Source organism: Typopeltis vanoorti, chromosome 19, assembly GCF_054136105.1.
Source record: "Typopeltis vanoorti isolate ZY-2024b chromosome 19, IOZ_Tvanoo_1.0, whole genome shotgun sequence".
NCBI classification, from domain to species: Eukaryota; Metazoa; Arthropoda; class Arachnida; order Uropygi; family Thelyphonidae; genus Typopeltis; species Typopeltis vanoorti.
In genome coordinates this window covers 1724138-1749930 of record NC_143567.1, presented here as the reverse complement: position 1 = coordinate 1749930, position 25793 = coordinate 1724138, and the positions used below count along the sequence as shown (strand labels likewise).

Here is a 25793-nt window from a genome sequence, read left to right as displayed (position 1 = left end):
ACCCCAAGGGTTATATTTCTTTACCGTACATCAGCTCGCTCTCCCTGAAACTAGGAAGAATTTTGAAAAAATTTAATATAAAAATTTGATTTTCAACTCTTCCTAAACTAAGGTCAGTTCTAAGCCACCCAAAACAAGCTCATAACCATCTTCAGTTCCCCGGTGTATATAAAATAATATGTGATTGTGGGAGGCCATACTACGGCCAGACTGAGAAGTCAATCCTCCTATGGCTAGAGGAACATCAGAGCGACATTTCATAAAATAGAATCAGAGCAAGCGCACTCTCAAGTCACGTCTTATTTTCAGTGAACAGAAATAATGAAGGCTGTCAACACGGAGTAGATTGGAACGCAACATCAAACATTTATATTTGTCCAGATGATGTGGAACAGCACCTAGTTGAACCCAAAGAAATTGTCCTAGACCCTTCTCACATCAACAGCAACTTCAGTTATAGTCTACCTGACTCGCATAGTTCTGCCATTAGATACTGGCGTATGAGTGAACTCATACACTCGCATTTGCACAACAATAGAACTACAGAACAACTATAATGACAATTCAAACTTAACTTCAGTTTACAAGTCTGTAATTATAATGGTACAGTGTTTTTGTGTTTTTTTTTAATTTGCTTTAAGTGTTACCACACCTGAAGAAGTCATTTTGACGAAACATGTGTGCTCCATTAAATTAACTTATCTATTTTTTTTGTTTCAGTGAGTCAAAAAAAAGATGAACATATATATATATATATATGTTCATCTTTTTTTTGACTCATACATATATATATATATATTTGTGTGTGTGTATATGTGTCTGTGCATGCGTGTATTTGAAGAAATTTAATAACTAGAAACTGGGAGATAACAAAATAGAAAAAACTATTATTTGAATGCCCAACTAGTTTCACTTTCTTAGAAGACTTCATTGGGTGCATAACATGAATTATGCTCACCCTAACAATTAAGATTCTATCACTCATCTGGTGGTATGAACAAATTGGAAAATGTGTTTAGATGCTATGATGAGATTGAGAGAAGAACTGTGGAATCAACTGTCCTTAATCTGGTCCATCTTAATACTAACCTTAGCTATAACCTATTTGATTGTCGCTCTTCAGCAATTCAACTTAGGCATACAAGAGATCATAACTGTGAACTTTCCCTACTATACATGGCATCAAAAATGCCTTCAAATGTCAGCAATACATTTGCAACTTAATTTACAGCTATTGTTCTCTTCTAATATATATATTTTTATATTTCTCTTTGCATGTTAAGTATGATGAAGTCTTCTAAGAAGATGAAACTAGCTGTGCATTCAAATAATAAATAATTTTTCTATTTTGTTATCTCTCAGTTTCTAGTCATCATTAAATTTCTTCACCTATGTCATATAGTCAAAAAACCCATTGCATCAAATATATATACAGTTGAAGAATGCAGGTTTGAACTGCATGGGTCCACTTACACACAGTTGTTTTTTTTAATAAATTTGAAATATTTTTATTTTATTGGATTTTTTTTTTTTTTTTTTTTTTTAACAGATTTTGACTACGAGCCACATAGCCTATAAATATTGAAAAAATTAAGAAGAAAAATTAAGTATGTCGTGAATTCATAAAATATATATAGATCCTGGTCCAATTTATCATTTGCTACCATAAAGATATACACAAATCTATTATAAAAAGTTAAAATTTATCAAAACTTATGCACACAAACAATTACAGACCATATGTGGCCATTTGCAGTCAAGAGAAATGTAAACAAACTTAAAGATGCAGTATTAAATGATAACTGCATAAAATAACTTAATTAGTTAAATTAATAAATTAGCATAAAATAAAAAAATTATAATCATTCATTCATTAACGTATAGGCTACCATAAAGCAATCATACTGGTACTTTTTTGTTATCAATGCATGAATTGTTATACCTGTAAATAAATATGAATAATTTCTTTTCATTTTTTGTAATACGTATAACATCTACATTGTTTTGTATCATATAAGACAACATTGATGTAGGTACTGACAGACATACAATTCATCTTGTAAATAGATGATGTATACTTATGGTATCAATAAATACAGTACTGTAAATATATTTTCGCTTCTTTATGATTTTCTCTAATAACATTTTATTTTCTGTTGCTTACTTTAATGTAAGAATATAGTATATAATACATACATACCATACAAAATATGTATTAATTCACTGTTTATGTTATTGGTAAGGCTTCCAGTCAACAGTAGGATATTAGTAGTTAAGTTTTTCGCAAGCCAAAAGTTATATTCTGATTTTCAAACAACATGGGTGGTTGGTGCCCCTAACCCACGCATTGTTCAAGAGTCAACTATATATATATATATATATATATATATATATATATATATATATATAGTATTTTTTGTCGTTTCTACAACTTCTGGTCCAAGTCATATCGGACTCTTTTTACAATCTATTCTATTTTCTGAACATATGTCTTAATTCATAAGTCTCTTTTAGGTTATACATTCGACATATTCTATCTTGGGCTATTATTACACAGTCATCAGTGAGCCCTCAAGGGCTTACTTTAGTGAGTATGGGAGTGGTGAACCCCAAGGTATCTGATGCTGGACCATACCTTATTTCATGTAATAAAAATCTGCTATATTATCTGTAGTCTTGTCCCTACTCTTCTTTCTTTCCTTCTTGTTCCTCCCCCTCCATCTTTCCTATTTTACTTTTCTTCATCTCATGCAGTTTGTTAGCCTTACTTAGTAGGCTACACAAACACAAAAGAAGGCGATGGCAAACCATTTCTGTATATATTTTGCCAAGAAAATTTTATGACCCTAGGCTTAAGTTACTGTGTTATATATTGCTGGAAGATGTGACACACAGGTCAGAAGGCACTAAAGTGGCTACTGAGGAAGAGTAGATAGGAGCTGCCAATGAAGTTAACAGGAATGATGAAGCTGGATCAAAGTCTTCTGGAAATTCAACTACTGATAGAGTTAATCTCAGAAGAAGAAGACACCTCTGCTTTAGTTTAGTGATTTACATAAAATAGGAGCATGTAAATATAAGAAGCATGTATCATGGAAAATTGGAAGTTCTTTCTTTTAAGGTTACACGGTGGTCAGTTCATGGTTAAGAATTTAGGAAGACACAACACACGTGCAAAAATAATTACTTTACTTAATATTAGGAAAGTAACATTTGATGTTTCTACCTCTGTATTGATGTCATCATCAGAAAAATACATATGTATAAGAACCAACCTACATGCTACTGCACCTTATAAAGGTAAAATGAATCTAAGCTGCTTATTAAACTGTTATCTAGCCACCTCTAGTTGGAAAATAATTAATAATATTAAAAATAATAATAAAAATAAAATAAAATAAAATTTAAAAAAAATTAGATATAAAAATAACTTAAAAACAGAACTTCATGAAACATTTCTAAAGTCCTATCGTATCGAAATTTATTTCCGTTCTTGTTCCAGTTGCGCCCTCCACATTCTTGGAATAATTAGTCCAAAAATGATGGACTGATGTGATCGTCATTTTTGTCCAAAATGATGTGTTGTACCACATCATTTTGGACAAAAATGATGTGTCATACCACCATAGTATTTAACTTCACCACTTCAGCCATCGATAATTCAAATCATGAATTATTGATGGCTGAAGTTAAATTGAAATTAAGGGCTAAGAAGAAACAGAAGGACAGTATCAGATTTGATTTAAATCCTATAAATTAAGCATTTAAAGTAGAAGTCTGAGAGAAATTAAAAGGTTTGGAAAGACATGAAGAGAATTCGGTTGTTTGGGTTCGAGGTTATATGGTGAGTGGTCGGTGTAATTTGGCGCTCGTGTAAAATTGGTGATTTTTGGTGTTTTTTGTGTGTGTTTTTCCTTAGAAAATTGGTTTTCTAGTATATTAGAACGATTTTCGTGTTTTTAGAGTATTTTGTGTGTCTTTATAACATATTTTATTGAGGCTGTCGCCGCTAGAGGGATTCGTAGTGTGTAGTGTACGTGAAACCTCCGGATAAGATAAGTATTATTTTCAGTTATTGTTGATAAATTTATTTAATATTGTAGTTTTGTTTGCCTTGCGTCTCTTAGTGCATCTTTTTGTGTGTTTTTGGTGTGTTATAATTTATAATTTGATAAAATACGTTGCAAGTAAGTATGGCTCCAGTACGAAGGAAAATGGCGGCCAGTAATGATGGTTCGCCATCTTCATCAAAGAACGGTAGTATTAAAGAGATGATTCAGTGTACTAGCTGCGAAATGTACGCTTTGTGGAGTGCGGTCGGAGTGTGGTTAGATGATAACAAAGGAGTGAATGTGTGTAGAAAATGTAGGGAGAATGAGAAATTGAAGAGTATTTTGGATCGTGAGTGTGATATTTTTGTCAAACTTCAGAATGAAAAAAATAGGGATATGAAAGAAACGGCGAGGTTTTACCAGAGAATTGTGAGAGTGTGAATGTAGAAAGTGTGAATGATAGTATTAATGGTTTTACTGAGAATAAAAAAGATGAGATAGACAATGAGTGAGATCGCGTTGTTGAATGGTGCGATACAAAGGGCAAAACAGCAGCTAGAGCGTATGAGCAAAAGTCGACTGAATGAACCAGCCAATAATAAAAAGTATGACAGGAAAAATAGATATATGAGTGTGAACATGAACAAAATGAAGGATAGTGCTGTATGGAGACTCGTTAGTACGAGGTGTGATAGTAGAGGATTTGACAAAATCGTACCAACCTGGTGCGACCATAAAGGATGTAACTGAGTCTATTAGAGAGCAAAAGGAAAGGGTGAAAGAAATGATTGTTGTGGCAGGTACGAATGATTTGAAAGGAGACAAAATGGAAATGATAGAAGACATGAATGAATTGTTTGAGGTAGCAAAAGAAAATAGTGAGAGAGTTAGAATGATTAGTCTTTTGCCACGGTATGACAGTGAAATGTTTAAAAGGAGGGCCATAATTGCGAATGACTTTATGTGTGGGTTATGTATGACGAGTGGTGTGGAATTTGTGGACGTGTGGAGTGAATTCGATGGGCGAAAGGATCTATATAAGATGGATGGCTTGCATTTGAATGGTTATGGTGTAAGAAGACTTGAGAAAGTGTTGCTGAATGTGGTGGATGTGCAAATTCAGGGAAACTAGATTTATTAAGGGGGGGGGAAGTAGATATATAGTCCTTAAGGAGGCAGTTGAATGTAAGAATGAATATAATATGCCCGAGCAAATAAGGACAACAAATCAGAGTGGGATAGGGTGAAAGAGGCATTAAAATAAGGCATCAAGGTAGGGTTGAGGCTAATGGGGGTCTTAAATTCATGTATACTAATGCTAGGAGTATTAGGAACAAGAAGGAAGAGTTTTTGGCCATGATTGGCACTTCCAGACCACAGGTTATTGGTATTAGTGAAACATGGCTGACTGTAGATGATATAGCTACCGGGATTGAATGTGATGGGTATAGTGTGTTCAGGAATGACAGGGAGAATAAAATGGGGGGAGGAGTATTGTTGATGATAGCTGATGAGCTGCAGCCAAGGAGAATAGAAGTTGAATTGCAGGTTAGAGAAAAGAGCACAACTGAGGCCATTTGGTGTGAGATTGTGGCTAGCAGAACTAAATATACAATTGGGTGCTGCTATAGACCAGGTGATGGAAAAGATAGTGGTGACAGTATGCACAAGCAAATAGAAGAAATGAGTGGAAGGAGGGTGATTATTATGGGAGATTTCAACTATGGTCGCATTGATTGGAGTGAGGAGAGGACACACGGGAAGAAGGAATTGGATTTTATGCGGTTATTAAGGGATAACTATCTGCGACAGCATGTAATGGAAAATACTAGGTGTCAGAGTACTTGACCTAGTAATTACATCTGAGGGTTTGGCTGTAACAAATATGACCACATTGCCACCAATCGGTGAGAGTGATCATAGGGTCTTGACTTGGGAGGTGGCTAAAGGTGTAGAATTTTCAATTAAGACAGGGTACATGTGGAATTATCAGGCTGGAGTGTATGACAAGCTTAGGGGTTTGATTGGTTCAGTGCCATGGCATGTACAACTGCAAGGACTAGAAGTCGATAGTGCATGGGAGGTAGTTAAGAAGTGTTTGCATGAAGCGATGGCTGACTGTATACCTAGAGTCCGAATAATAAATCAACTAGGGGTTAAATGGATGAATAACATCATTAAGCTTGAGCTGCAAAAAAAGAAACAACTATGGAGGGAATTTAAGGAGAAAGGTGACCGGCAGGCACACGAACAGTATAAAGCGCAGGCCAGAAGGGTAACGAGTGTGGTAAGAAAAGCAAAAAAGGATTACGAAAGAACATTGGCCATGCAGGCTAAAGAGAATCCTGAACAGTTTTTTAGATATGTAGCAAGTAAAAGGAAAAATGTACATGGTAGAATGATTTCAAAGAATGCCGATGGTAGGGAGGTAACTGAATCAGCTGATATAGTTGAGTTACTGAGTGAGCATTTTGCAAGAATATATCATCCAGGTGGTGACATTGCAGAAACGAATGTACCAGTAGATTATACGGGAATTGTGGTAAATGAAGTGGAGGTGAGTAGTCTATTGCATAACCTCAATGTCAATACATTTGTGGGATTGGATGGTATACCAGCTCGTGTTGTACGAGAAGCAGCTAAAGAATTGTCAGTACCCTTGACCATTTTGTTTAATTTGAGTCTCGGGACTGGGTTAGTCCAGAGGGGGTGGAAGGAGGGGAAAATAGTTCCACTGCATAAAGGTGGTTCCAAGACTGCTGTTGTAAATTACCGACCGATTAGCATATCAGGAATCATTGTCAAGGTCTTAGAGAAATTAGTCAAGAAAAGAATACAGGATTGGATAGATGAAAATGGGATATTGTATGGGGGACAACATGGTTTTGTGAAGGGTAGATCATGCCTCAGTAACTTGCTCACGTTTTATAACACAGTGACGGCTGAACTGGATAGGGGTAATGGGTTTACAGTAATACTACTGGACCTTGACAAGGCTTTTGATAGGATACCACATAGAACCCTAATCAGTAAACTGGAGCAGATGGGGATAGACATAGGATTGGTGAGATGGATAGGAGGGTGGTTGAAGGAGAGATACCAGAGAGTGGTTTATTCAGGAGTGGAGTCTAAAAGACAGCTTGTGACTAGTGGAGTGCCACAGGGCTCTGTTCTTGGACCACTGCTTTTCAATTTGTTCATCAATGATATAGGAAAGGATTTGAGAGGAAGTGTTCACTTGTTTGCTGATGATGCAAAGTTGGGTAGAGCAATTATGAGTGCACAGGATGTCAAAATTTTACAGGATGATTTGGATAGTTTGGAGCACTGGGCTAGGAAAAATGGATGTCAATTTAATGTGCCAAAGTGTAAGGTTATGCACTTTGGGGTGAAAAGAATTGCAGCAGTACATCGCATTGGTGGAACTGTACTCCAGGAGATTGATGAGGCCAGGGATTTGGGAGTGTTGGTGGATAGGGAATTGAAGTTTAGGGGGCACATTGCAAAATGTGACTAAAACAGCTCACCAAATCACTTGGCTTCTGAAAAATACTTTAACATGCAGAGACAAACAATTTGTTGTTTCTCTGTATCAAGCCCTGATAAGACCCCACCTGGACTACTGTGCCCAGTTTTGGGCACCAGGGTTTCTTCGTGATGGGGAGGAAGTGGAGAGGATCCAGAGACGAGTGACCAAGATGATAGCAGGTCTGTAGAATGAACCTTATGAGAATAGGTTGAAGATTTGTGGGTTGCAGAAATTGGTCGATAGGCGAAGGAGGGGTGATATGATTGAGACATTCAAATTATTGAAGAGTTTCTATAAGATTGATCCAGAAGATATTTTTGAAAATATGACTGGTGGTGGGAGGACTAGGGGCCATGAATGGAAGCTGGGCAAGAGTGTGGTTGACAAGGGTGTTACAGCTAGGTTTTTTACTTGGAGAGTAGCGAATGAGTGGAATAAGCTTCCAGAGTCTGTTGTGGGTGCTACGACCGTGAATGAGTTCAAGGCAAGGTATGATAGATACTGTGTGAATGTCGAATAGTTGTTCTTGACATGATGTTAGGGCCTCCCTCGATGAGTCTGTCGACTCCTTGGAGTTGCCCGGAACAATAATAATAATAATTAGAAGAACTATGGGAAGAAACAAAATATACAGTCATAGAAGCAACAAAGAAGACTAAGTAAAGCACCAAGAAAGAAAGAAAGATTGTAAATGGTTGTCAGAAGAAGTTCAAATAGCAGAGGAAAGAATAAAATTAAAACTTCATAGAAACAAAGAAAGGGTTAGACAACTGAGTGCAGATTTCCAAAGGCAGGCAAGGAAACATAAGGAACAAATCTAAACAAAACGTGCAAGGAAATTGAAGAAAGCAATATTATGGGTCGAACAAGAGATTTGTTTAGAAATTTAAATGTTACAGGAAAGTTTATCCCTAGATTAGGAATTGTAAAAAGCAATTTGTGAAAATGTCTGATGGAAGAGGAAGCAGTGAGAAAAAGATGGAAAAAGTATGTAGAGGATTTGAACAAGAAAGATAATAATATTGAAGAGGAATTTGAAAGGAGAGAGAGAATTTGTCGAGGAACCCATGATAATGTAAAGTGTAGTGATATCAGTAACAGAACAGCTGCCAAAAGGAAAAGCTTCTGGAGCTGGTGTTTCAGTGTAATTATTGAGAGCAGCTAGGGATGAAGTAGTGAATATATTCCCTGAAATTTTTCAACATGCTTGGAAAAAAATATACTGACTTGGAAAATATCAGTAATCAGTATTCATCCCGATTCAAAAAAAAAAAAAAAAAATCCCAGGATTCCATTCATTTTTGTAAATATGATGCCCAATTGAAATCCTCACTGAATTATTCATTACATCTTCAAAAATTCGAACTTGATCAGATGCAGGTTTTTTTTTTTTTTTTTTTTTTTTTTTTTTTTTACAGCAGTTCAGGAAACTCATCACTAGAACATGGGGATTTCGCACATGTTTCTAGTTTGTTGGCTTTCATCAGATAAATTCTTCTTCTTATAGAATATAGAAGTATTCATTTTCACTTAGAAATAGATAAATTTTTGCTGTCCAAAGACTGGAAGCAGCTGTCCCTCTATAGCAAACAACACACCCTCCCCCAACAGCCACTATACTGCAAATCCAAGAAAAACAAGTAGTTTTATTGTATCACTGAATAAGGTACAGAAACATTTGCAGTCTGTATAATATGTGATATACTTGTCAACAAATAGAATTAGAGACAACTGGGATAAAAATGACATGACCTAATGAATCACATGTCCCCTTGCACAGAAACTATGCTGTATAGACTCAAGCAAAACCATTTGTTGTATCACCACAGTATTTAACTAAAAACAGTTATCTTAACATTTATCCAAAATTTCAATTACACGAAATAAGTGTATGTTCGATTGCATTTGAAATATTCAATGTCATTAAGACAGATCACAAATGCCAACTTCAAATAAAATTGTACTGAAAGAGTTGCAACTAACATGCAGTATAAGCTTTGTATCAGTTGAGCCCACCTGCCCAACATGGAAGCGACACACAAACAGTAATGAGATATCCATTGGTACAACAAACGTGTGAAACACTTCCTGATCTGAACAGCTTAAAAAGATATCACCTATTTTTGTCTTCTTTGTTTCAGTCACATATATTGTATTGATCTGGTACATATCCAATTATGCTGCCAATTCTATTTTTCCATTGATGCTTCTTATGTTTGATAGTACCAATCTTGAACTTTGCTGATGTTGAGTTAGGATATCTTCTGGAATTTCTTCCAGTAGCTGACTTTTTGCTGTATGCCCTCATTCACTGACAAAAATAGGAGCCTTGTTTAATTGGACGATGCCCAAGCTGGTATGAAATTCTGTAAAAAATATATATATATATATTGTAAAAAAAATTATGTAAAAAAGTCTGCAGATCATAATATGGCCTTAACAGTGCATTTACCATCAGGTGCAGTCTCATGTAATGTAGCAGCCAGCTTGTGGAACTAGTTCACTAATGTATCCTCAAATGGTGAGGCTCTCTGCTGAACCTCTACAGTATGTTTGGCATATCCTTGAAAGTCATCATTCACACTATACATTTGAAGAAGGAAAAAAAAAAGGGGGGGGGAGAGACAGCCCAGAAGAATGCTAAGAAAAATAGTTAAAAAAAACAAAATTTGATAGAATAATATTTTATTAACTATAAAAATTAAAAGATTTGTGATAAATATCAATTACAACCCATCAGAACAGATTAAACATTAATCTTGAACAATTAAACATGAGACTGAAAAAGAATAGTTATAGGTAGCAAGAGACTGAAAACCAAATATTAAATGAATATACAAAAAAAAAAAAGTTCAGAATAGAATAAATATATTAATAGAATATATTGAAAAAGAATAATTAGAAGTAGCTGAAAACCAAATATGACAAGACCAACTCTTAGATATTACAAAAGTACCAGTGGAAGCTTAAAGCAAGAAAAGGAGTCGATTACCTATAAATCAGCATACCATTCAGCATCAACATTTGAGGTTTACAGTGAAAACAGACAGACTTGAATTACGTTTTTTTTTAAAAAAAAAAAAAAAAAAAAAAAAAGATTTCAAAACTTACTGGCAGACCTATATGAAACATAGCTGGCATGCGGCGAAGTATGGCTTTATCTACATCTTGTGGTCTATTTGTTGCTCCCATAACTATAACCTGACAACCAGGATCAGTAATCAGTCCATCCCACAGACTCATAAATTGTGCTTTCATCATAGCTGTAGCTTCATGGTCATGACTATCTCTGGAACGCAAAAATGAATCTGCAAATATAAAGACAAAACTAATTATAACAAAATTTCAACTACTTCCTATGCATTATGAAAAAATCATAATGCATAACAAACTGAACCACTGATTTTTTATTTTTTTTTTGTAACTGTAATATTATACAGGTAGTCCTCGACTTATGACGGCCAAAATTATTATTATTAAAAATTCTCTAATTTAACTTTGCCGCCAGCATATATACATACATAAACCACATTGCTTTTGTATACACATTGCAGCGTCACCATTAGTCGACAAGCAAAGCCTATCACCAATACGCAATAGCCACTGCTATGATTCATCCACCTCTAACTTATCACAGTGTTTGGCACGTTAGTTGCTAATCAGCAGTCGAAGTGTTCATTTTTCTCTCGTTGGAATTTTTGTATCTCGTTATAACCCTATCATGTCCAGTAAGAGAAGTAAAACTACTGATGAAAATTCCAACATAAAAAAGAAGGCAAGGAAAGCTTTAAGTTTAGATGTTAAAATGAAGGTCATTAAAGCATATGACAAAGGAAAGAAAGTCGGTAAAATTGCACGAGAAGAAAAACTGTCGCATTCAACTGTTTCAACAATCACAAAAGATAAATCAAGAATAACGGAAGCAGCTAAAAGGGCAGTTAATATGAAATGTACAATTTCAACGAAAAAAAGAGAAGGGCCGATTCGTGAAATGGAGAAGCTTTTAATGATATGGATAGATAATCAAATCATCAAGAATATTCCTCTCAGTTTGTTTACGATTCAAACAAAAGCATGCAGCCTATTTGACAATTTAAGGAAACAACATGATAAATATGGCGAGCACACATTCAACACTAGTAAAGGTTGGTTTTATCGATTCAAAAGCCAATTTAACTTGCATAACATACGAATAACAGGAGAAGCTGCTGGTTCCGATTTTGAAAGTGCCGAAATTTTCAAGAAAAATCTGAAAGAGATGATAAAAGATGAAGGCAATTTGCTAAACCAGATTTTTAACATAAATGAAACCGAACTGCTCTGAAAAAGAATGCCAGAACGAACTTACATTCACAGAGAAGCTACATCGGCACCTGGTTTTAAGGCATTTAAAGATAGGATTATGCTTCTTGGAAGAAAAGCTGCTGGTTTTAAATTAAAACCACTTCTTGTTTACCTTTCACAAAATCCCAGAGCTTTTGAAAAACATTGACAAGAATAAATTGCCGGTTTACTACAGAAGTAATCCTAAGGCTTGGATGACAATTGTTTTATTCAAAGACTGGTTCTTAAATTGTTTTATTCCAGAAGTACATGCCTACTGTCTTGAAAAAAACATTCCTTTTAAAATTCTATTGCTACTTGACAATGCTCCAGGACATTCTCTTCACATTGGCGATTTGAATGAAAATATAAATGTAATGTATCTACTGCCCATACAACAGCTGTGATTCAACCTATGGATCAAAGTTCGATTGCTACATTCAAGACATATTACCTGAAAACTACATTTTCTCAAGCAATAACAGCAATAGCTAACGATGCTATAACATTAACCAATTTTTGGAAAAATTACGATATTAACCAATATATCCAGAACATTGGAACTTCATGGAAGGAAGTATCAGAACAATGTATGCGAGGAATTTGGAAGAAGTTACTACTGCAGGAGACACTCAAAGAGTACAATGAGCATAGTATATTAGAACAAATTGGTGAAGAAATCGTTGAAATTGCAAGGAAACTGGATTTAGAAATCAATATTACTGATATAGAAGAATTAGCAAATCATGAAGAAGGTGAACTGACTGATCAAGACTTGATTTTTCAAAACGAAAGAGTTATAGAAGAAGAAAGGAATAACAAGGAAGATGAAGAAGAGAAATTGTTAAAAAAATTTACTGTAAAAGGATTAGCTGAAGTATTTTCTAAACTAAATCAAGGACTTCAGCTACTCGAAAAAATGGATCAAGACACTGATCACTTCACCAAAGTCGAAAAACAAATTTGAGAAGCAGTCAGATGTTATCGCGAAATATATGAAGAAAAAAAGAAAAAAACCCAACAGACAACAGCAACCAATTTTCTGATTTAAAAAGATACTCCCGATCGCGAGAAATAACCATATCGTCCAAAGTGACAGTTACTCACCTGTTTAATTAAAGACACTGTTAATAAGTTTTTTTGTTTATGTTAAACAATATTTAAAGGAATTTCAAATTAAAGTGAGTGCACCATTTTCGATATGTGTTTATGCATTTTTTTCTTAAATTTTTCTTTCTTAATTTTGTATTTATGTATTTGTATGTGCTAATAATTAATTTATAAATGTTTATGTAAGTTTATACATTTTTCACTGTTTTTTTTATATAGAAACCTAATTTATGAAAATCTTATAACAGAAATCAAACAAATCAAGAATTGACAAAAGTCCTCGACTTACGTCAGAATAGACTTACAACGGAGAGGTTGGAATGTAACCCCGTCGTAAGTCAAGGATTACCTGTAACGAGAACTGATGTCATTTTAAAACTATCTCAGCAGAGATCTCTAATTTGGCAGAGCTCCTACTAATATCTTCTCACTGATGACTTAAATAATTTCAGCATTTTTTTTTTTTTTTAAACCATGAACAAATAATTTATGAACAAGTTTTTGGACTACCAGTGAGCCAAAATATTACTGGACAGCTTGCAGAACTATTCCTCACCTGCTTAAAATAACTTCTATTCACTTACTAAAGGAACTTGAGTAAGTTTCTTTAGTACTTACTAATGGAACTGTTATTTTTTGTTTGTTTTTCAAGGCAGATATGCTGATGATCTTTTCATCAGCATATATTTCATTAGCAACGAACTTTTCATACTAAAATTATTTCGCTTATTTAAAGCCTTTAACCACTACAATTCACAATCAAATATGAGAAAGAAAATTAATCAATTTTTTAAAGTTAACACAAGATCAGATCAATATCAAAATATTAGCAATTACTTGCACTTCTCCTGTTATACCTTACTATATAAAGAAATATGTCACAACAAGCCAATTTATCAATGCATATTACAAATATTCTTCAACAATCATTGCCTTTAACCAAGAAATCATGTGCTTCAGAGACATCTTTCTGCACAGACAATATCCACAAAAATTAAACTATGCTATCCACTGAATGAATTAATATATTCTAAATGGGTGGAAAATTACATTTTCCACCCTTTAGAACATATTAATCTTTTATAGTCCTGATTCCCATATATTCACAATATCCATAAAGCTCTCAAATGAGCCTTTTAAAAATTTCAATGTCAAAAAAAAGCAAGCAATATCAACAAAAAATTCCATCAATGAAATATCATTACATATGCTATACAATTCTAACATACCCTAGAAACTGAGACATTCACTTCTTATAGATTTTCAAGAAAATGAAAACAAATTATAATACTTGGAAACCACTGTAATATGAACAGACCCACAAGATATAATCTAATAAAACACCAGATGAGAACATAAACTGGCATAATTAAATAAATATTTCCTAAGTCATTCAGAGTTATTATTTATTTTGGAATGAACTCATATAGACATTACTACACTGCATGGCAATTAAAATAAGTTACTCCTCCTTAATCTTAAACCAATAAAATGCCACCCTAACCTTATAGTACTTAGGTGTTGGATGTTATGTTTTTATTATGCTTTATTTATTCTCATCTCATCTTCTTTTTACCTTCTTTTACCTTGCGGTGCCAAGGGTTTATTAATCATCAAACCTCAAACCGTTCACGATAAGGTGGTCAGCCCTACGCCTCAGTGTATCCTATGTCCTGTAATGTTGAGTTCTCAAGGCCAGTTTGCCTGCTTTGTGGGATGAAAAACCCCTGGATAAACTGGAGAAAAAACCCTACTGTCCATGCCAAAGACCAACTAACTTGGCTGTGGCTGAGGAAGATCCTTAAGCTTCTCACGTCACCAACGGGAATCGAACCTAGGACACTCCTTCCCCAGGTTGCGAAGCACAAAGCCACTAGGCTAACCACAAAACAATAATGCATATCTTTGATATGCATTAAGTAGCTTATATTTCACTGGATTTCAAACCAACATCTTTTACTTATTACAATACATACGAGGAAGCTTATATTTCACTGGATTTCAAACCAACATCTTTTACTTATTACAATATATACGAGGAAGCAATTCAAACTGTAACAGACAAAAAGACCTAGAGTGCTAATTTTGATCCCTTAAAAGTTGTAAAGTAGTTTTTATAGCTTAAGGTTAAAGTTATCTTAGGTTGAAAATTGATCTTAAGACGATTGTCTCAAAAATGGCGGATTAATGAAGCCACACTTGTTAAGGTTAAGAGAGTGCTTCATAGCCATTGCTAACATTAAAAAAGCATGGTCTGCAAGTCCTGACTTCTCATAACGATAGTAGTGAATACAAAAATATTGATAATTACTTGCACTTCTCCTGTTATTCTGTATTTACCGTATTTTCCGGTGTATAAGACTCATTTTTTTACCTTAAAAATTGATCTTAAAAATGGGGTGCGTCTTATATAATGAAGGTAAAGATTGTTTCCTCTTTTCAAAGTCATACGCACTCTCTTTTATGTTCCAAGATCTTTGTAGGCGGTTAATGGTGCAATCAAATTGATGTGTGACCTTCACGTGACTTCTAGCACGTCATTTGCTAAGAACGGGGAGTCTCTATTCATAATATCAACACCAAAGGGTGCCCTGAAACGGCTATCAATCTCTCTGATGATGAAGAACAAGAGGAAGAAGAAAGAGAAAAAATTAATGATGACAGAGAAGAGTCAGATGACAGTGACATGGGTTTTGCAGGTTTCTGAAAGGTCAGTTTACTATTAAAAATTACCTATTATTTTATCAATTTTTTTTTTAAATCATACTTTAAAGTTTAGGTTTTTTCCAGAAAACTGTATTAAATTTCTTGGGTGTGTCTTATACCGAAAATACGGTAATTATATGCCTAAATTAAATTATCTTTATAATTCCCATTTACATTAGCAAAAACAAAAGTGCACATACGCAACAACGATGCACTTCCCGCTGATTATTTCTGCCTACTGGCGGATGTGCGGTGCGAACTGCATAATGAACGCATGTGCAATTAGAAAAGGGAAAAGTCAGAGAATCCTAAGGATCAGTTGTTCTCAATTCTTTTTCTATAAGACTGTATTTTTATTTATTCTTATATTAGAGGGCTCAGTCCCAACAAACTTACTCCTAAATACAGTTCCCAGAAGGACGTCGACTTGTCGTCGAATGCTTACCGTTGAATATAACTGGCACCCCTGATTTCACTTTACGAAAAGACATTAAAACGTTTTGCATATATACCTCCCAAAAAAAAAAACAACATGCCCTCCCCAACAGCCATTATATACTGTAGATGCAAGAAAAAAATTAGTTTTATTGTATCCCTGAATAAGGTACAGAGGCTTTTGCAGTCTGTGTAATATATTTCTCAACAAATAGTGCAATTAGAGACAATGGGAATAAAAACGGCGTTAACTAATGAATCACATGTACCCCTCTCACAGAAACTGCACTGTATAGGCAAGCAAAACCATACGTTGCACCGGAAACACAGTATCTAACTAAAACTATTGTCCAAGTTTTCAATTACATGAAATAAGTGTTTGTTTGGTTGCATTTGAAATTCTCGATGTCATTATGACAGATCACAAAGGCTTACTTCAAATAAAATTCTACCACGAATTGAAACATGCCATATAATGCTTGTGTGAGTTCCCCTTCCTGCTCAAATGCAAACAAGCAGCAATAAAAAAATCAACCAAGGGTTGAAACTTTGTGCGAGTTGAGCCCGCCGGTAATGAGAAGTTCTGTTGGAATGACAAACAAAACAACACCCCCTCACGAATGTCTTAAAACTAAGAAATATATAGTGAATGTTGTTATGATAGTTGCAGATGTTATGGAATTCAGTTGAAGAGAATTAGCATCTCAACTCAAAAACTGTCAGTTCGATTTGTTTTTTGAGTGGCGTGATCTTTTGTTAATACCGCACCAAACAAATTCATGTCTTCATAGCTACTCTCTCCTATAAAACAAAATTTAACTTGTACATATCGTAACAATTAAAAAAAAAAAGGTGGAATAATTTATAAGCATATGAAAGAATATCATATGTAAATTGTTGATGTGCCAGCAAAATTCTAGGGGCATATTATGGCACGTGTGCCATAGGTTCGCCACCACTGAGGTAGATCATACACATAGATGTTAAAAAGTATAGGGGATAACACACAGCCCTGAGGAAGACCGTTGTGAAGGAATCTGGGCCTGCTCTTTTTTCTGCCAATATGGACCCGGATCTTTCTGTTGGAGAGAATGATTCAAAAAGTTGAATTATAAAAGGTTATAATATTATAAAATGTGAAAGTTTTTTTTACATTTTATAATATTTCCTAATTTAAGGAGGAGGCTCCTGATCCAGACAGTGTCATAAGCATATGTTAGGTCAATGAAAGTGGCTCCAGATTTAAGTTTCTTCTGAAAGCCTGCTTCTATTTGAGTTGTCAGGGACAGGACCTGGTCACAGCAACTTCTTCCTGGCCTAAAGCCAGCTTGTTCAGTCAGGAGTGCTCTTTCAATGAGTGGTGAAATTCTTTTAAGGAGAATTCTTTCAAAGAGCTGAAAGGTGGTGCAAAGCAAAGAGATAGGTCATAGGTTTTTCACTTCATTTGGATCTTTCCCTGGTTTTGGCACGGCAATTATTTTGGCTTCCTGCCACAGCTTTGGTAATTTACCAGTCATGATGATTTCTGAGAAAAGGACAGCCAGCCATGTTGACCAAGATGTTTTACGAACTCAGGTAGTATACCATCTACTACTCCTGCAGCTTTGCCATTCTTGGTAAGTTTTAAGGCTATTATAGCTCTTCCCGAGATATTGGGTGTATGAGTTCAGAAGCTCGGGTTCCATCTTTAAGTTTTGTCTGATGGAAGCTTGTACAGCAATTTTACTGGTAGAGCTGGGATGAATCTTGGGGGTTTTCAATAAATGGTTAGCCATTTGATCAGGAGTTATCTCTGTTGTTTTGTGTGTCGTTGGCTCTGATCCACCTATTTTTCTCAGAAGTGACCAGCTTCTCCGACTAGATGTGATGAAATCGAATTCACTGATTTCTGGATCTTCAGTTTCCTCATATTTGGCTAGAGGTTCCTCACTTTCTTTACTCCAACATGGGATATATTGTTTTCTGTAGCCTCTAGGGATAGAGGATTTTGCTGCAGATTTGAGTAGTTTAACAAATCTAGGATAGCAATTAGGAGTGGGTGAATTGCTCTAATGCTTTGCTCAATTTGTTTCTGAAATGCAGGCCAGTTGGATCTGCGGAGATTCCATCTAACGATTGGTGTTCTGCTGATGACTGGGATTGATGTTCCTATCTCTATTAATGTAGGACGATGTTGACTATTAGGGAATCTGTTAAGGATGGTTCTGGTTGATGGAAGAGGGTGGTCTTCAGAGTCTTTAGTGACTATGCACAGATCTGGGGTGTAGGTTCTGTTCCATCTGGCTGAGTAAAAAGTGCCATCCTGCTTGGCATCATAATTCCAATACAAATTACATGTGTCCATTCAGTTAGCTAGATTATTACCATCCCAGTTGTTAGAGTTCCCATGGTGTGATGGGAATTGAAGTCACCAACATAGATAGCAGGGTGGGGAGGAGGTCGGTCCATCTGATCAGGCCAGGATTGCGATGGAGATTTGTTAACATTGTAGATGGTGATATTTTGAACTTTAATGCCTATGGAGTATTCTGTATCAGAAACACTTTGGGTTATGTCCTTGAGACCAGGCCAGATATAGGTTGCTAGGCCATGCTTGAGGTGGCAGTTATAAGACACTAGAATGAGTCCTGGGATCTTAATCTACTGAGGGCTGTGTCAGGCACATGGGTTTCCTGGAGAGTCAAGACATCAATTGCTTTATCTTTGGCTATTTTGCCGATGACTTTGGTTTTGGATTTAGATATCCCTTCTATGTTTAGGAAACATATCTTGAGGTAGTGTCGACTGGGGGACTGTAACATTTTTCGAAGCTTGCCCTCCACCTAAACAAGCGACGCGATCCTTGTTTTTCAGGGCGACAATCGAGCTGGCATGGAACTTTTTAACTTTTGTATTCATCATAATATAAGTAGTGCAGGAGGCTTGGAAATCTTTGGATGCCTTGTTTGAGACATTAGCTTCATGTTGCCTGTGATTCATCTCTGGGGCTTCTTTTGTCTGAAGCACCAAGAATGTACCACAAGGCAACACTACTGGCACTGGGGGGGGGGGGGGGGCACACACAGGAAGGCTGTCTCGATTGATACAGTAAAAAGTGCCTTATTAGACAGAAATATAAGATCTGATAATGTTGGAGTCTTGACAGATAACAGACTGTATTTTGAGAAAAATTGTAGATAAGTTAGTAATGATGTAAATTTTTCATGTAGTACTGTTGGATTCTGAATGAAGAGAAATTAAAGTTATTGGTATTTCTTTCAGAATCCAACATGATCTTCCATAACATAAGCAAGACTTGTAAATATTGTTTATTGTTTGTGTTTGTCTCTTGCTTAAACTGTATTACTCATATAATTGCTCTGTATTTTGTCAGTTATTAATTATATAATTTCAGGATATGTCATAATAATGAAAGGACTCTGTACTAAATGCCATTTATTTTATTACTTTATTCCTTCAATAATATTATAAGAAATTGTATGTATGTAACTTTATGAGCCTTATGTGAACTGTAATATATATATTTTTTTGTTATTGTGAATGAAGGTGAAGGTAAATTTAACTATAATATTTTTTTTATTAATTTTCATTACTGCATGTAAAGGTAAAATGTTATGTAATGCTTATACTTATGTTTCATTTTGATTGTTGTCATGGAGACGGAATTAAAACTAGATAGCACGAGTGTGGTGGCACGTGAGCTATAGTATTCAAAGGGAGATGGAATTGATATGAGCTAGACTGTGAGAACAAGTTTTGGTGAGAAAGAAAGTGAAGGTATATAAGCGAAAAGCGAGAGTATACAAGGGGGATCAGTAGACCAGAAGCATTCACGATAATGCAGTGAAGAGAGAGGGGGGGGGAAGCACTCATGCAGAGAGGCAGGAAGCAGGGAGCACTCATGGCAGCACGGAGTAAAGTAAGAGTTAAGTTAAGAATATTAATGTATTGAGACTTTACTGACTGTGTGATAATAGTAAAATTTGTTGCTAAGAGATTTTATGATATTGAACTCTATTAAAAGTTATTTTAATATCGTGAAAGCTATAAGTCTGATAGCAGAATGCCCATAGACTGAGTCTGTAAGATGTTGCAAGTTAAGCTAAGACATTTATATAATCTTGTTCTCAGAATTGAGTTTATATGTATAATATATAACCCAGAATTAAATGTTTTGTTTTGATGATTTTAAAATTGTGTTTGCCTGAATCTTCTTTACTGCACCGTTCATGAAATTATCGGAACTAGCAGGGAGCTTCAAAAATAATAGATAAACTCGGTCTATTTAAGAAATAATGTTGATATAAAAGTAGTTGATGCTTGGTTTCACTACATTTCATTTGACTAATCTAGATATAGAGTGGCACAGTCTAAAAATATAAATTTCTCTATATTTAAATTAGTAATCAACCAGCAACTTATTACTGGTTTAAGAACAGAGTTAAAACAAGATGGAGGATCAAAAACAAGGAAGTATGATCCAACAGTACTATCATATCCTGTATACCCCTTGAAGGTACATGTCAGGAATTTGATGATGATGCATTTTCAGGACTGGGACAACTCCTATATAAAGGCTAATGATTTCACATCACTTGCCTTAGTACTTTATTCCATAATGCTATGCATTATGGGAAGGGTCACTACTCAGACTAGTTTCGACCTTTAATGTGGTCTCATCAGACCTCAATAAAGGAAGAAAATGGGGAGAAAAACCCTGCTGTCCACGCCCAAAACTGGCTAACTTGGCTATGTCGGAGAAAGATCTTTAAGCTCCTCATGTCAGCGACAGGAATCGAACCCAGGACACTCCTTTTCCAGGCATATGGTTGCAAAGCGCATAGCCAAAAGGCTAACCATGTGGATCAATAACTTGCCTAATTTTAAAATTCTTCCAAAATTCAGTCAATGAAATTGCACCTTACCCTGTTGTAGCTTGCACTGCTTAACTTGAAAGTTGAAATTCTAGTTATTGACTGTAGCAAAGATGTAGTAATCTGAGGTAAAAATATGACTTTTACATTTTCACACGGGTTATTCAGTACAGCAGAAAGGCCAGGGACATTGTCAGAAACTAAGAGGGCTTTAAATGTAAGATTATTTTATTTGCTTGCAATAGTTTTGAGCTGCTTGACAAAAATAACTCTTTAACCAGTCTTCAAATAAATCTTCCATGTCCCATGACTTTTTATTTTTCCATCAAATTACAGGCAGTGATGTTTTGTTGCAACCTCTTAAAGCCCTCAGATTTAGTGAATGGTAAATAAGCATAAGTTTCAATTAGAAATCGCCTTCAGTAATTCCAGCCAAGAGAAGAGTTAAGCAGTCTTTGGAGACTTTGTAACCAGGTTGTAATTCTTCATTTTTAGCTAAGAAAGTTCTAGGCAGCAATTTCTTCCAATAAAGAATGGTTTCATCAACATTAAAAATTTGGCACTCATTGTAATTATTTACCTCGATTAATTTTTTTAAAAAAACATGCAGGAAATCTGGCAGTTGCTTCTTTATCGGCACTTGCTGCTTCCCTTGTTAACTTGACATTACCCATTCCAGTTCGAGCATTAAACTTTTCAAACCACCCTCTGTTGGCAGAAAATATTGTAGTATCCACTCTGAATTTGATTTCTTTGAGCAATAAAAACAAGCTAAGTGCTTTACCAAACTGTTGTTGATACCAATTGGAATCCATTTTTGATTGCAATCTTCCAGCCAAGTTATTAAAAGATTCTACATTTCAACCAAAATAGGGCTGCACTGCATACTGAATGATGTTGATGCACCTTTACCTTGTTCTATTTATTCCTTAGATTTGGACAGAATTAGTTGTAGCATAGACTAGCACCGTGCTGATGCTTGTCCTCCTTTGATCATTATCAAACTGTTTAATAATGTCAAGTTTCACATCCAGAGTAATAACTTTAAGTTTCTTCTTATCAGATTTCACTAGCATATCACTTTTCCTTTTGGGCATCGTGAACTTTTACAGAATATGAAATACAGTACTGCTTTGCATGAAATATATTTCATGCAAAGTAATGGAAAGACACTACTTTAACACGTCTGCCTTGAATGATCATCTAAGCAAAACTAAGCTTGTGGCAACATGGTAGTGTGGCAGAAGCACAAACTGGCAACACTGTTTATGGACAACAGTTTTCGGGTGTCTTTTTTTTCTATTTTGTAATCAGCTATACTATTCAAAATTTAAGGGGACATATATAAAGGAATGGTATAAATATTTGTGACTGTATTAATCGAAATTCACATTAATTGAAACTGCATATATCAAAGTTTACTTGTTACCAGTTTACCTATTAATATATGTTTCAAAACTGGCTATAATTAGCTATAGTATTAACCAGAAATAAACACGGTGAATGAATACAAATGAGATGTTTCTGGTTCTGGTGAGCCATTACAAAATTTTTCAAGCATATCGTACTTTATCTATTTTGTAAGAGCAAAATAAATAAAGTACTGACCAAAAAAAGTGTGGCAAATTGCAAGGTCATGAAGATCCAGAGAACTGCTGCAATACTGTGGACAGACATAAAAGGATTGCAGTCCCCTTGTATAAAGCTCTCATCAGGCAACATCTAGATTACTATGCTCACATATGGTCATCAGGATTTGAAAAGGATGAAAAAACCTTGGAAAGGGTGCAGAGGCAGGTAACAAAAATGATAATGAGTGCACAATGATGGTTAAGAACACACTGAAGCCATGAAAACTATGGTGTTTGTTGGATAGAAAATGAGGGGGTTTTTGAGTGAGACATTTAAGCTGTTGAAAGGTATTTACTAAACCGATACTGGAGAGGGATTTCAAATTTACATGGAGTGGTAAGAGCACAGAATGTATTGTCTGAAGGAGTGGTGAAAGTGATTGTGGACAAGTTTAAGGAATGGTACAATAGACTACGTTGACTAAGGTAGACTTTTTACAAAAAGTCTTATGACTCCATGGAGGTCAGGAATAATAATTAATATCTATAATAATTATAGATATTGAGAATGAGATAGAGATATAGAGAATGAGACAATATATCTCTGAAGAAAAATGCTCAAATTACTGAAAAAAAAAGTTGCTTCTTGGCCTAAAGAAACCATTAACAAATTAAAACACATTCATGTTAAAATACCTAGTATTTACAGACCTTCCCTCCCCCCCCCCCCATACACACACACACACAAAAAAAAAATCATACAACACAGTACCACACATTACATAATTGCCCAAAAGTTAGCTATGTTACTTGCTCCCTATATAGGTAATACCTCTACTTTATATTTATATATATCTTCTTCTTCCTAACATGGAATATAGGCCATGTGGCCTGTTCCGGTCTCATGCCATCTCTTTCTTGGTCTTCCGATTCTTCTTTTTCCACTTATTTTATATCTGTATAATATTTTTGGTAGTCTGTTGTTGTCCATTCGATTTAAATGTTCTAGCCATTTTTGTTTATACTGTCTTATGTAGTAATTAATTGGTTTTATTTTTAGGGATTGTAAGATTTCTTCATTTGTTTTGTGGTCCCACTTGGTATATCCAGCTGTTTTTCTGAGGAACTTCATTTCTGCTGTTTGAATTCGTTTTTCATCTTTCCTTTTCATGGTCCATGTTTCGCTTCCATATAGTAGAGTTGGTTTTGACAAGACATTATATAGTCTGATTCTAGTGTGTTTTTGTACCAGGGATGGCTTAAATATATTATTTATTATGCCATTTACTTTGACAAAGTTCATTTCAAATCTCAAGTAACAATCCCATATTTAAAAATTCAGATATCATGATTAGTTTTGATACAATATCCTTTACTAATAAGTAAATACCACTAACAGCCATTCTTCATTAATAAAGTCCGACTTTACCACTAATATTTTTGAGTTATTCAAATTTACTATATATGCAAGCTGTTTACTTGCCAAGGGTAAATTAATGGTGCTGCAATGCATCCACATTCTCCTCCTTTGGCCAATTTCTATTTAGAACATTCTAAGAATTCTAAGAACAAATCACTTAGTAGAGTTACTCCCAAACCTTTAAGTCTGCCTGAAATATGTAGATGGTGAATTTGCCATTTAGCCCCACCATGAAATTGAATTCCTTGTAACTGACCTAAACAGCCAATACCCTAAAACAGACTTTATATTAGAAAAGAATCAAATAACTGTCTGCCCTTTCTTCACACATAAGTCAGTCATCTTTCATAGGTTTACTATCTTTTTTTATTCAGAGCCTACACCAGGAGTCACCAAAGAAATCTGCCCGTCGACCCCTTCAAGCGTTTCTTGACTTTTTATCAACCCCCTATATTTTACTATTATGTAATTATAATAGGACAAGCAAAAAAAGACGCTTATGTGAGTTTTTAGATTGTTTATTTTATAGTTACAGTGTTTATTGTATGTATAATATAGTATATATTATTATATTACTATTACTACTACTATTATTATCACTGGTATTACTAGTGATATTAATAAACTACTGGTTTTAATATCACTGGTATTACTACCAGCGCTGCTCAACTCTTCAACATAGAGAAGTTTAGTTCATAAATGAATAACGATTGAATTATAATATGTATGTTGATGAATTTTAGAACATTAACGCTCGCTTGTATGTCGATGTGCAAAAATGAGACTGGGATCGAATACTTGTAAGTATCAGTAAATAAGAACCACGCACATGATGCACTCTCGCTCCCACTGCACCGGCCGGTAGGAACCACCAACATCCGTTTATTGGTAAATACGTCATTTTGGCCTACTTGATTGGCCTCAGTAACTATTTTCATGACCTTACTCCATCTTACAGGTCCTATTCATGGACCTGTAAGATGGAGGTACTGATCCCACAATTCACTCTTAATTGAGTTGTCATTACCTCCATGTCTTTTGTCATGGAGGTAATCCAAGTTAACCAAATTAAATATTACCCATACAATGATGTCTTATATTTTTCTGTCGACCCCCAATCGACCCCGAATCGACCCCAGGGGGTCGATATCGATCCCCTTTGGTGACCACTGGCCTACACACTGAAAGATACCTATGTAAACAGTCGCATCATCACCCACATAAATGAGTGGAATCCTCAAAATACTAACTCGCAAAGCCAACGTTATCTGTTTTAGTGATGCAACAGATCTTGAGTTACAGGTAGGAACCATAAATCGATGGACTTCATGGATAAGTTTGGCCAGTGTGAAATGAACATAACATTTTGAAATGTTATGTTCATTTTGTGGAGTTTTATGGAGTCATAAGGTTTTGGGAAAAATAAGAAGATGCTGTATCATGTGATTACAGAGTATAATGACCTATGGATGTGAGTGTGGGATCCTTATTAACAGCCAAAGGAATGAAGTAGAATTTGTGTAAACAGACTACTTCAGATGAGGTATGAGAGCTACTCACATGGATCACCTCAGGAACGCACATATGGCAGTTGAACATTTCAGTGCTTTGAAATGGTATGAACACATCCAGAGAATGTGAGAAGAAAGATGAAAATTATGAACCGATCGCCCCTGGAAGGAGAAAAAGAGGAAGACCAAAGATTACATGGAAAGGGACCATTGTGAGAGAAATGGAGAAAAGAGGCGTATGGAATGAGGACTGGAGGAATCA

At 35.2% G+C, this 25793-nt stretch overlaps 1 protein-coding gene across 1 annotated transcript in view; it reads right to left on the bottom strand.

Moving 5' to 3' along the window:
• Positions 1–25793, bottom strand: part of LOC150095816 (outer mitochondrial transmembrane helix translocase-like) — a 235029-nt gene that overhangs the window by 81953 nt on the left and 127283 nt on the right. Inside the window, exon 7 of the mRNA XM_090408910.1 lies at positions 10693–10889. Within this exon, the coding sequence (XP_090265036.1) occupies positions 10693–10889 (197 nt within the window). The remainder of the gene's footprint in view (positions 1–10692; positions 10890–25793) is intronic.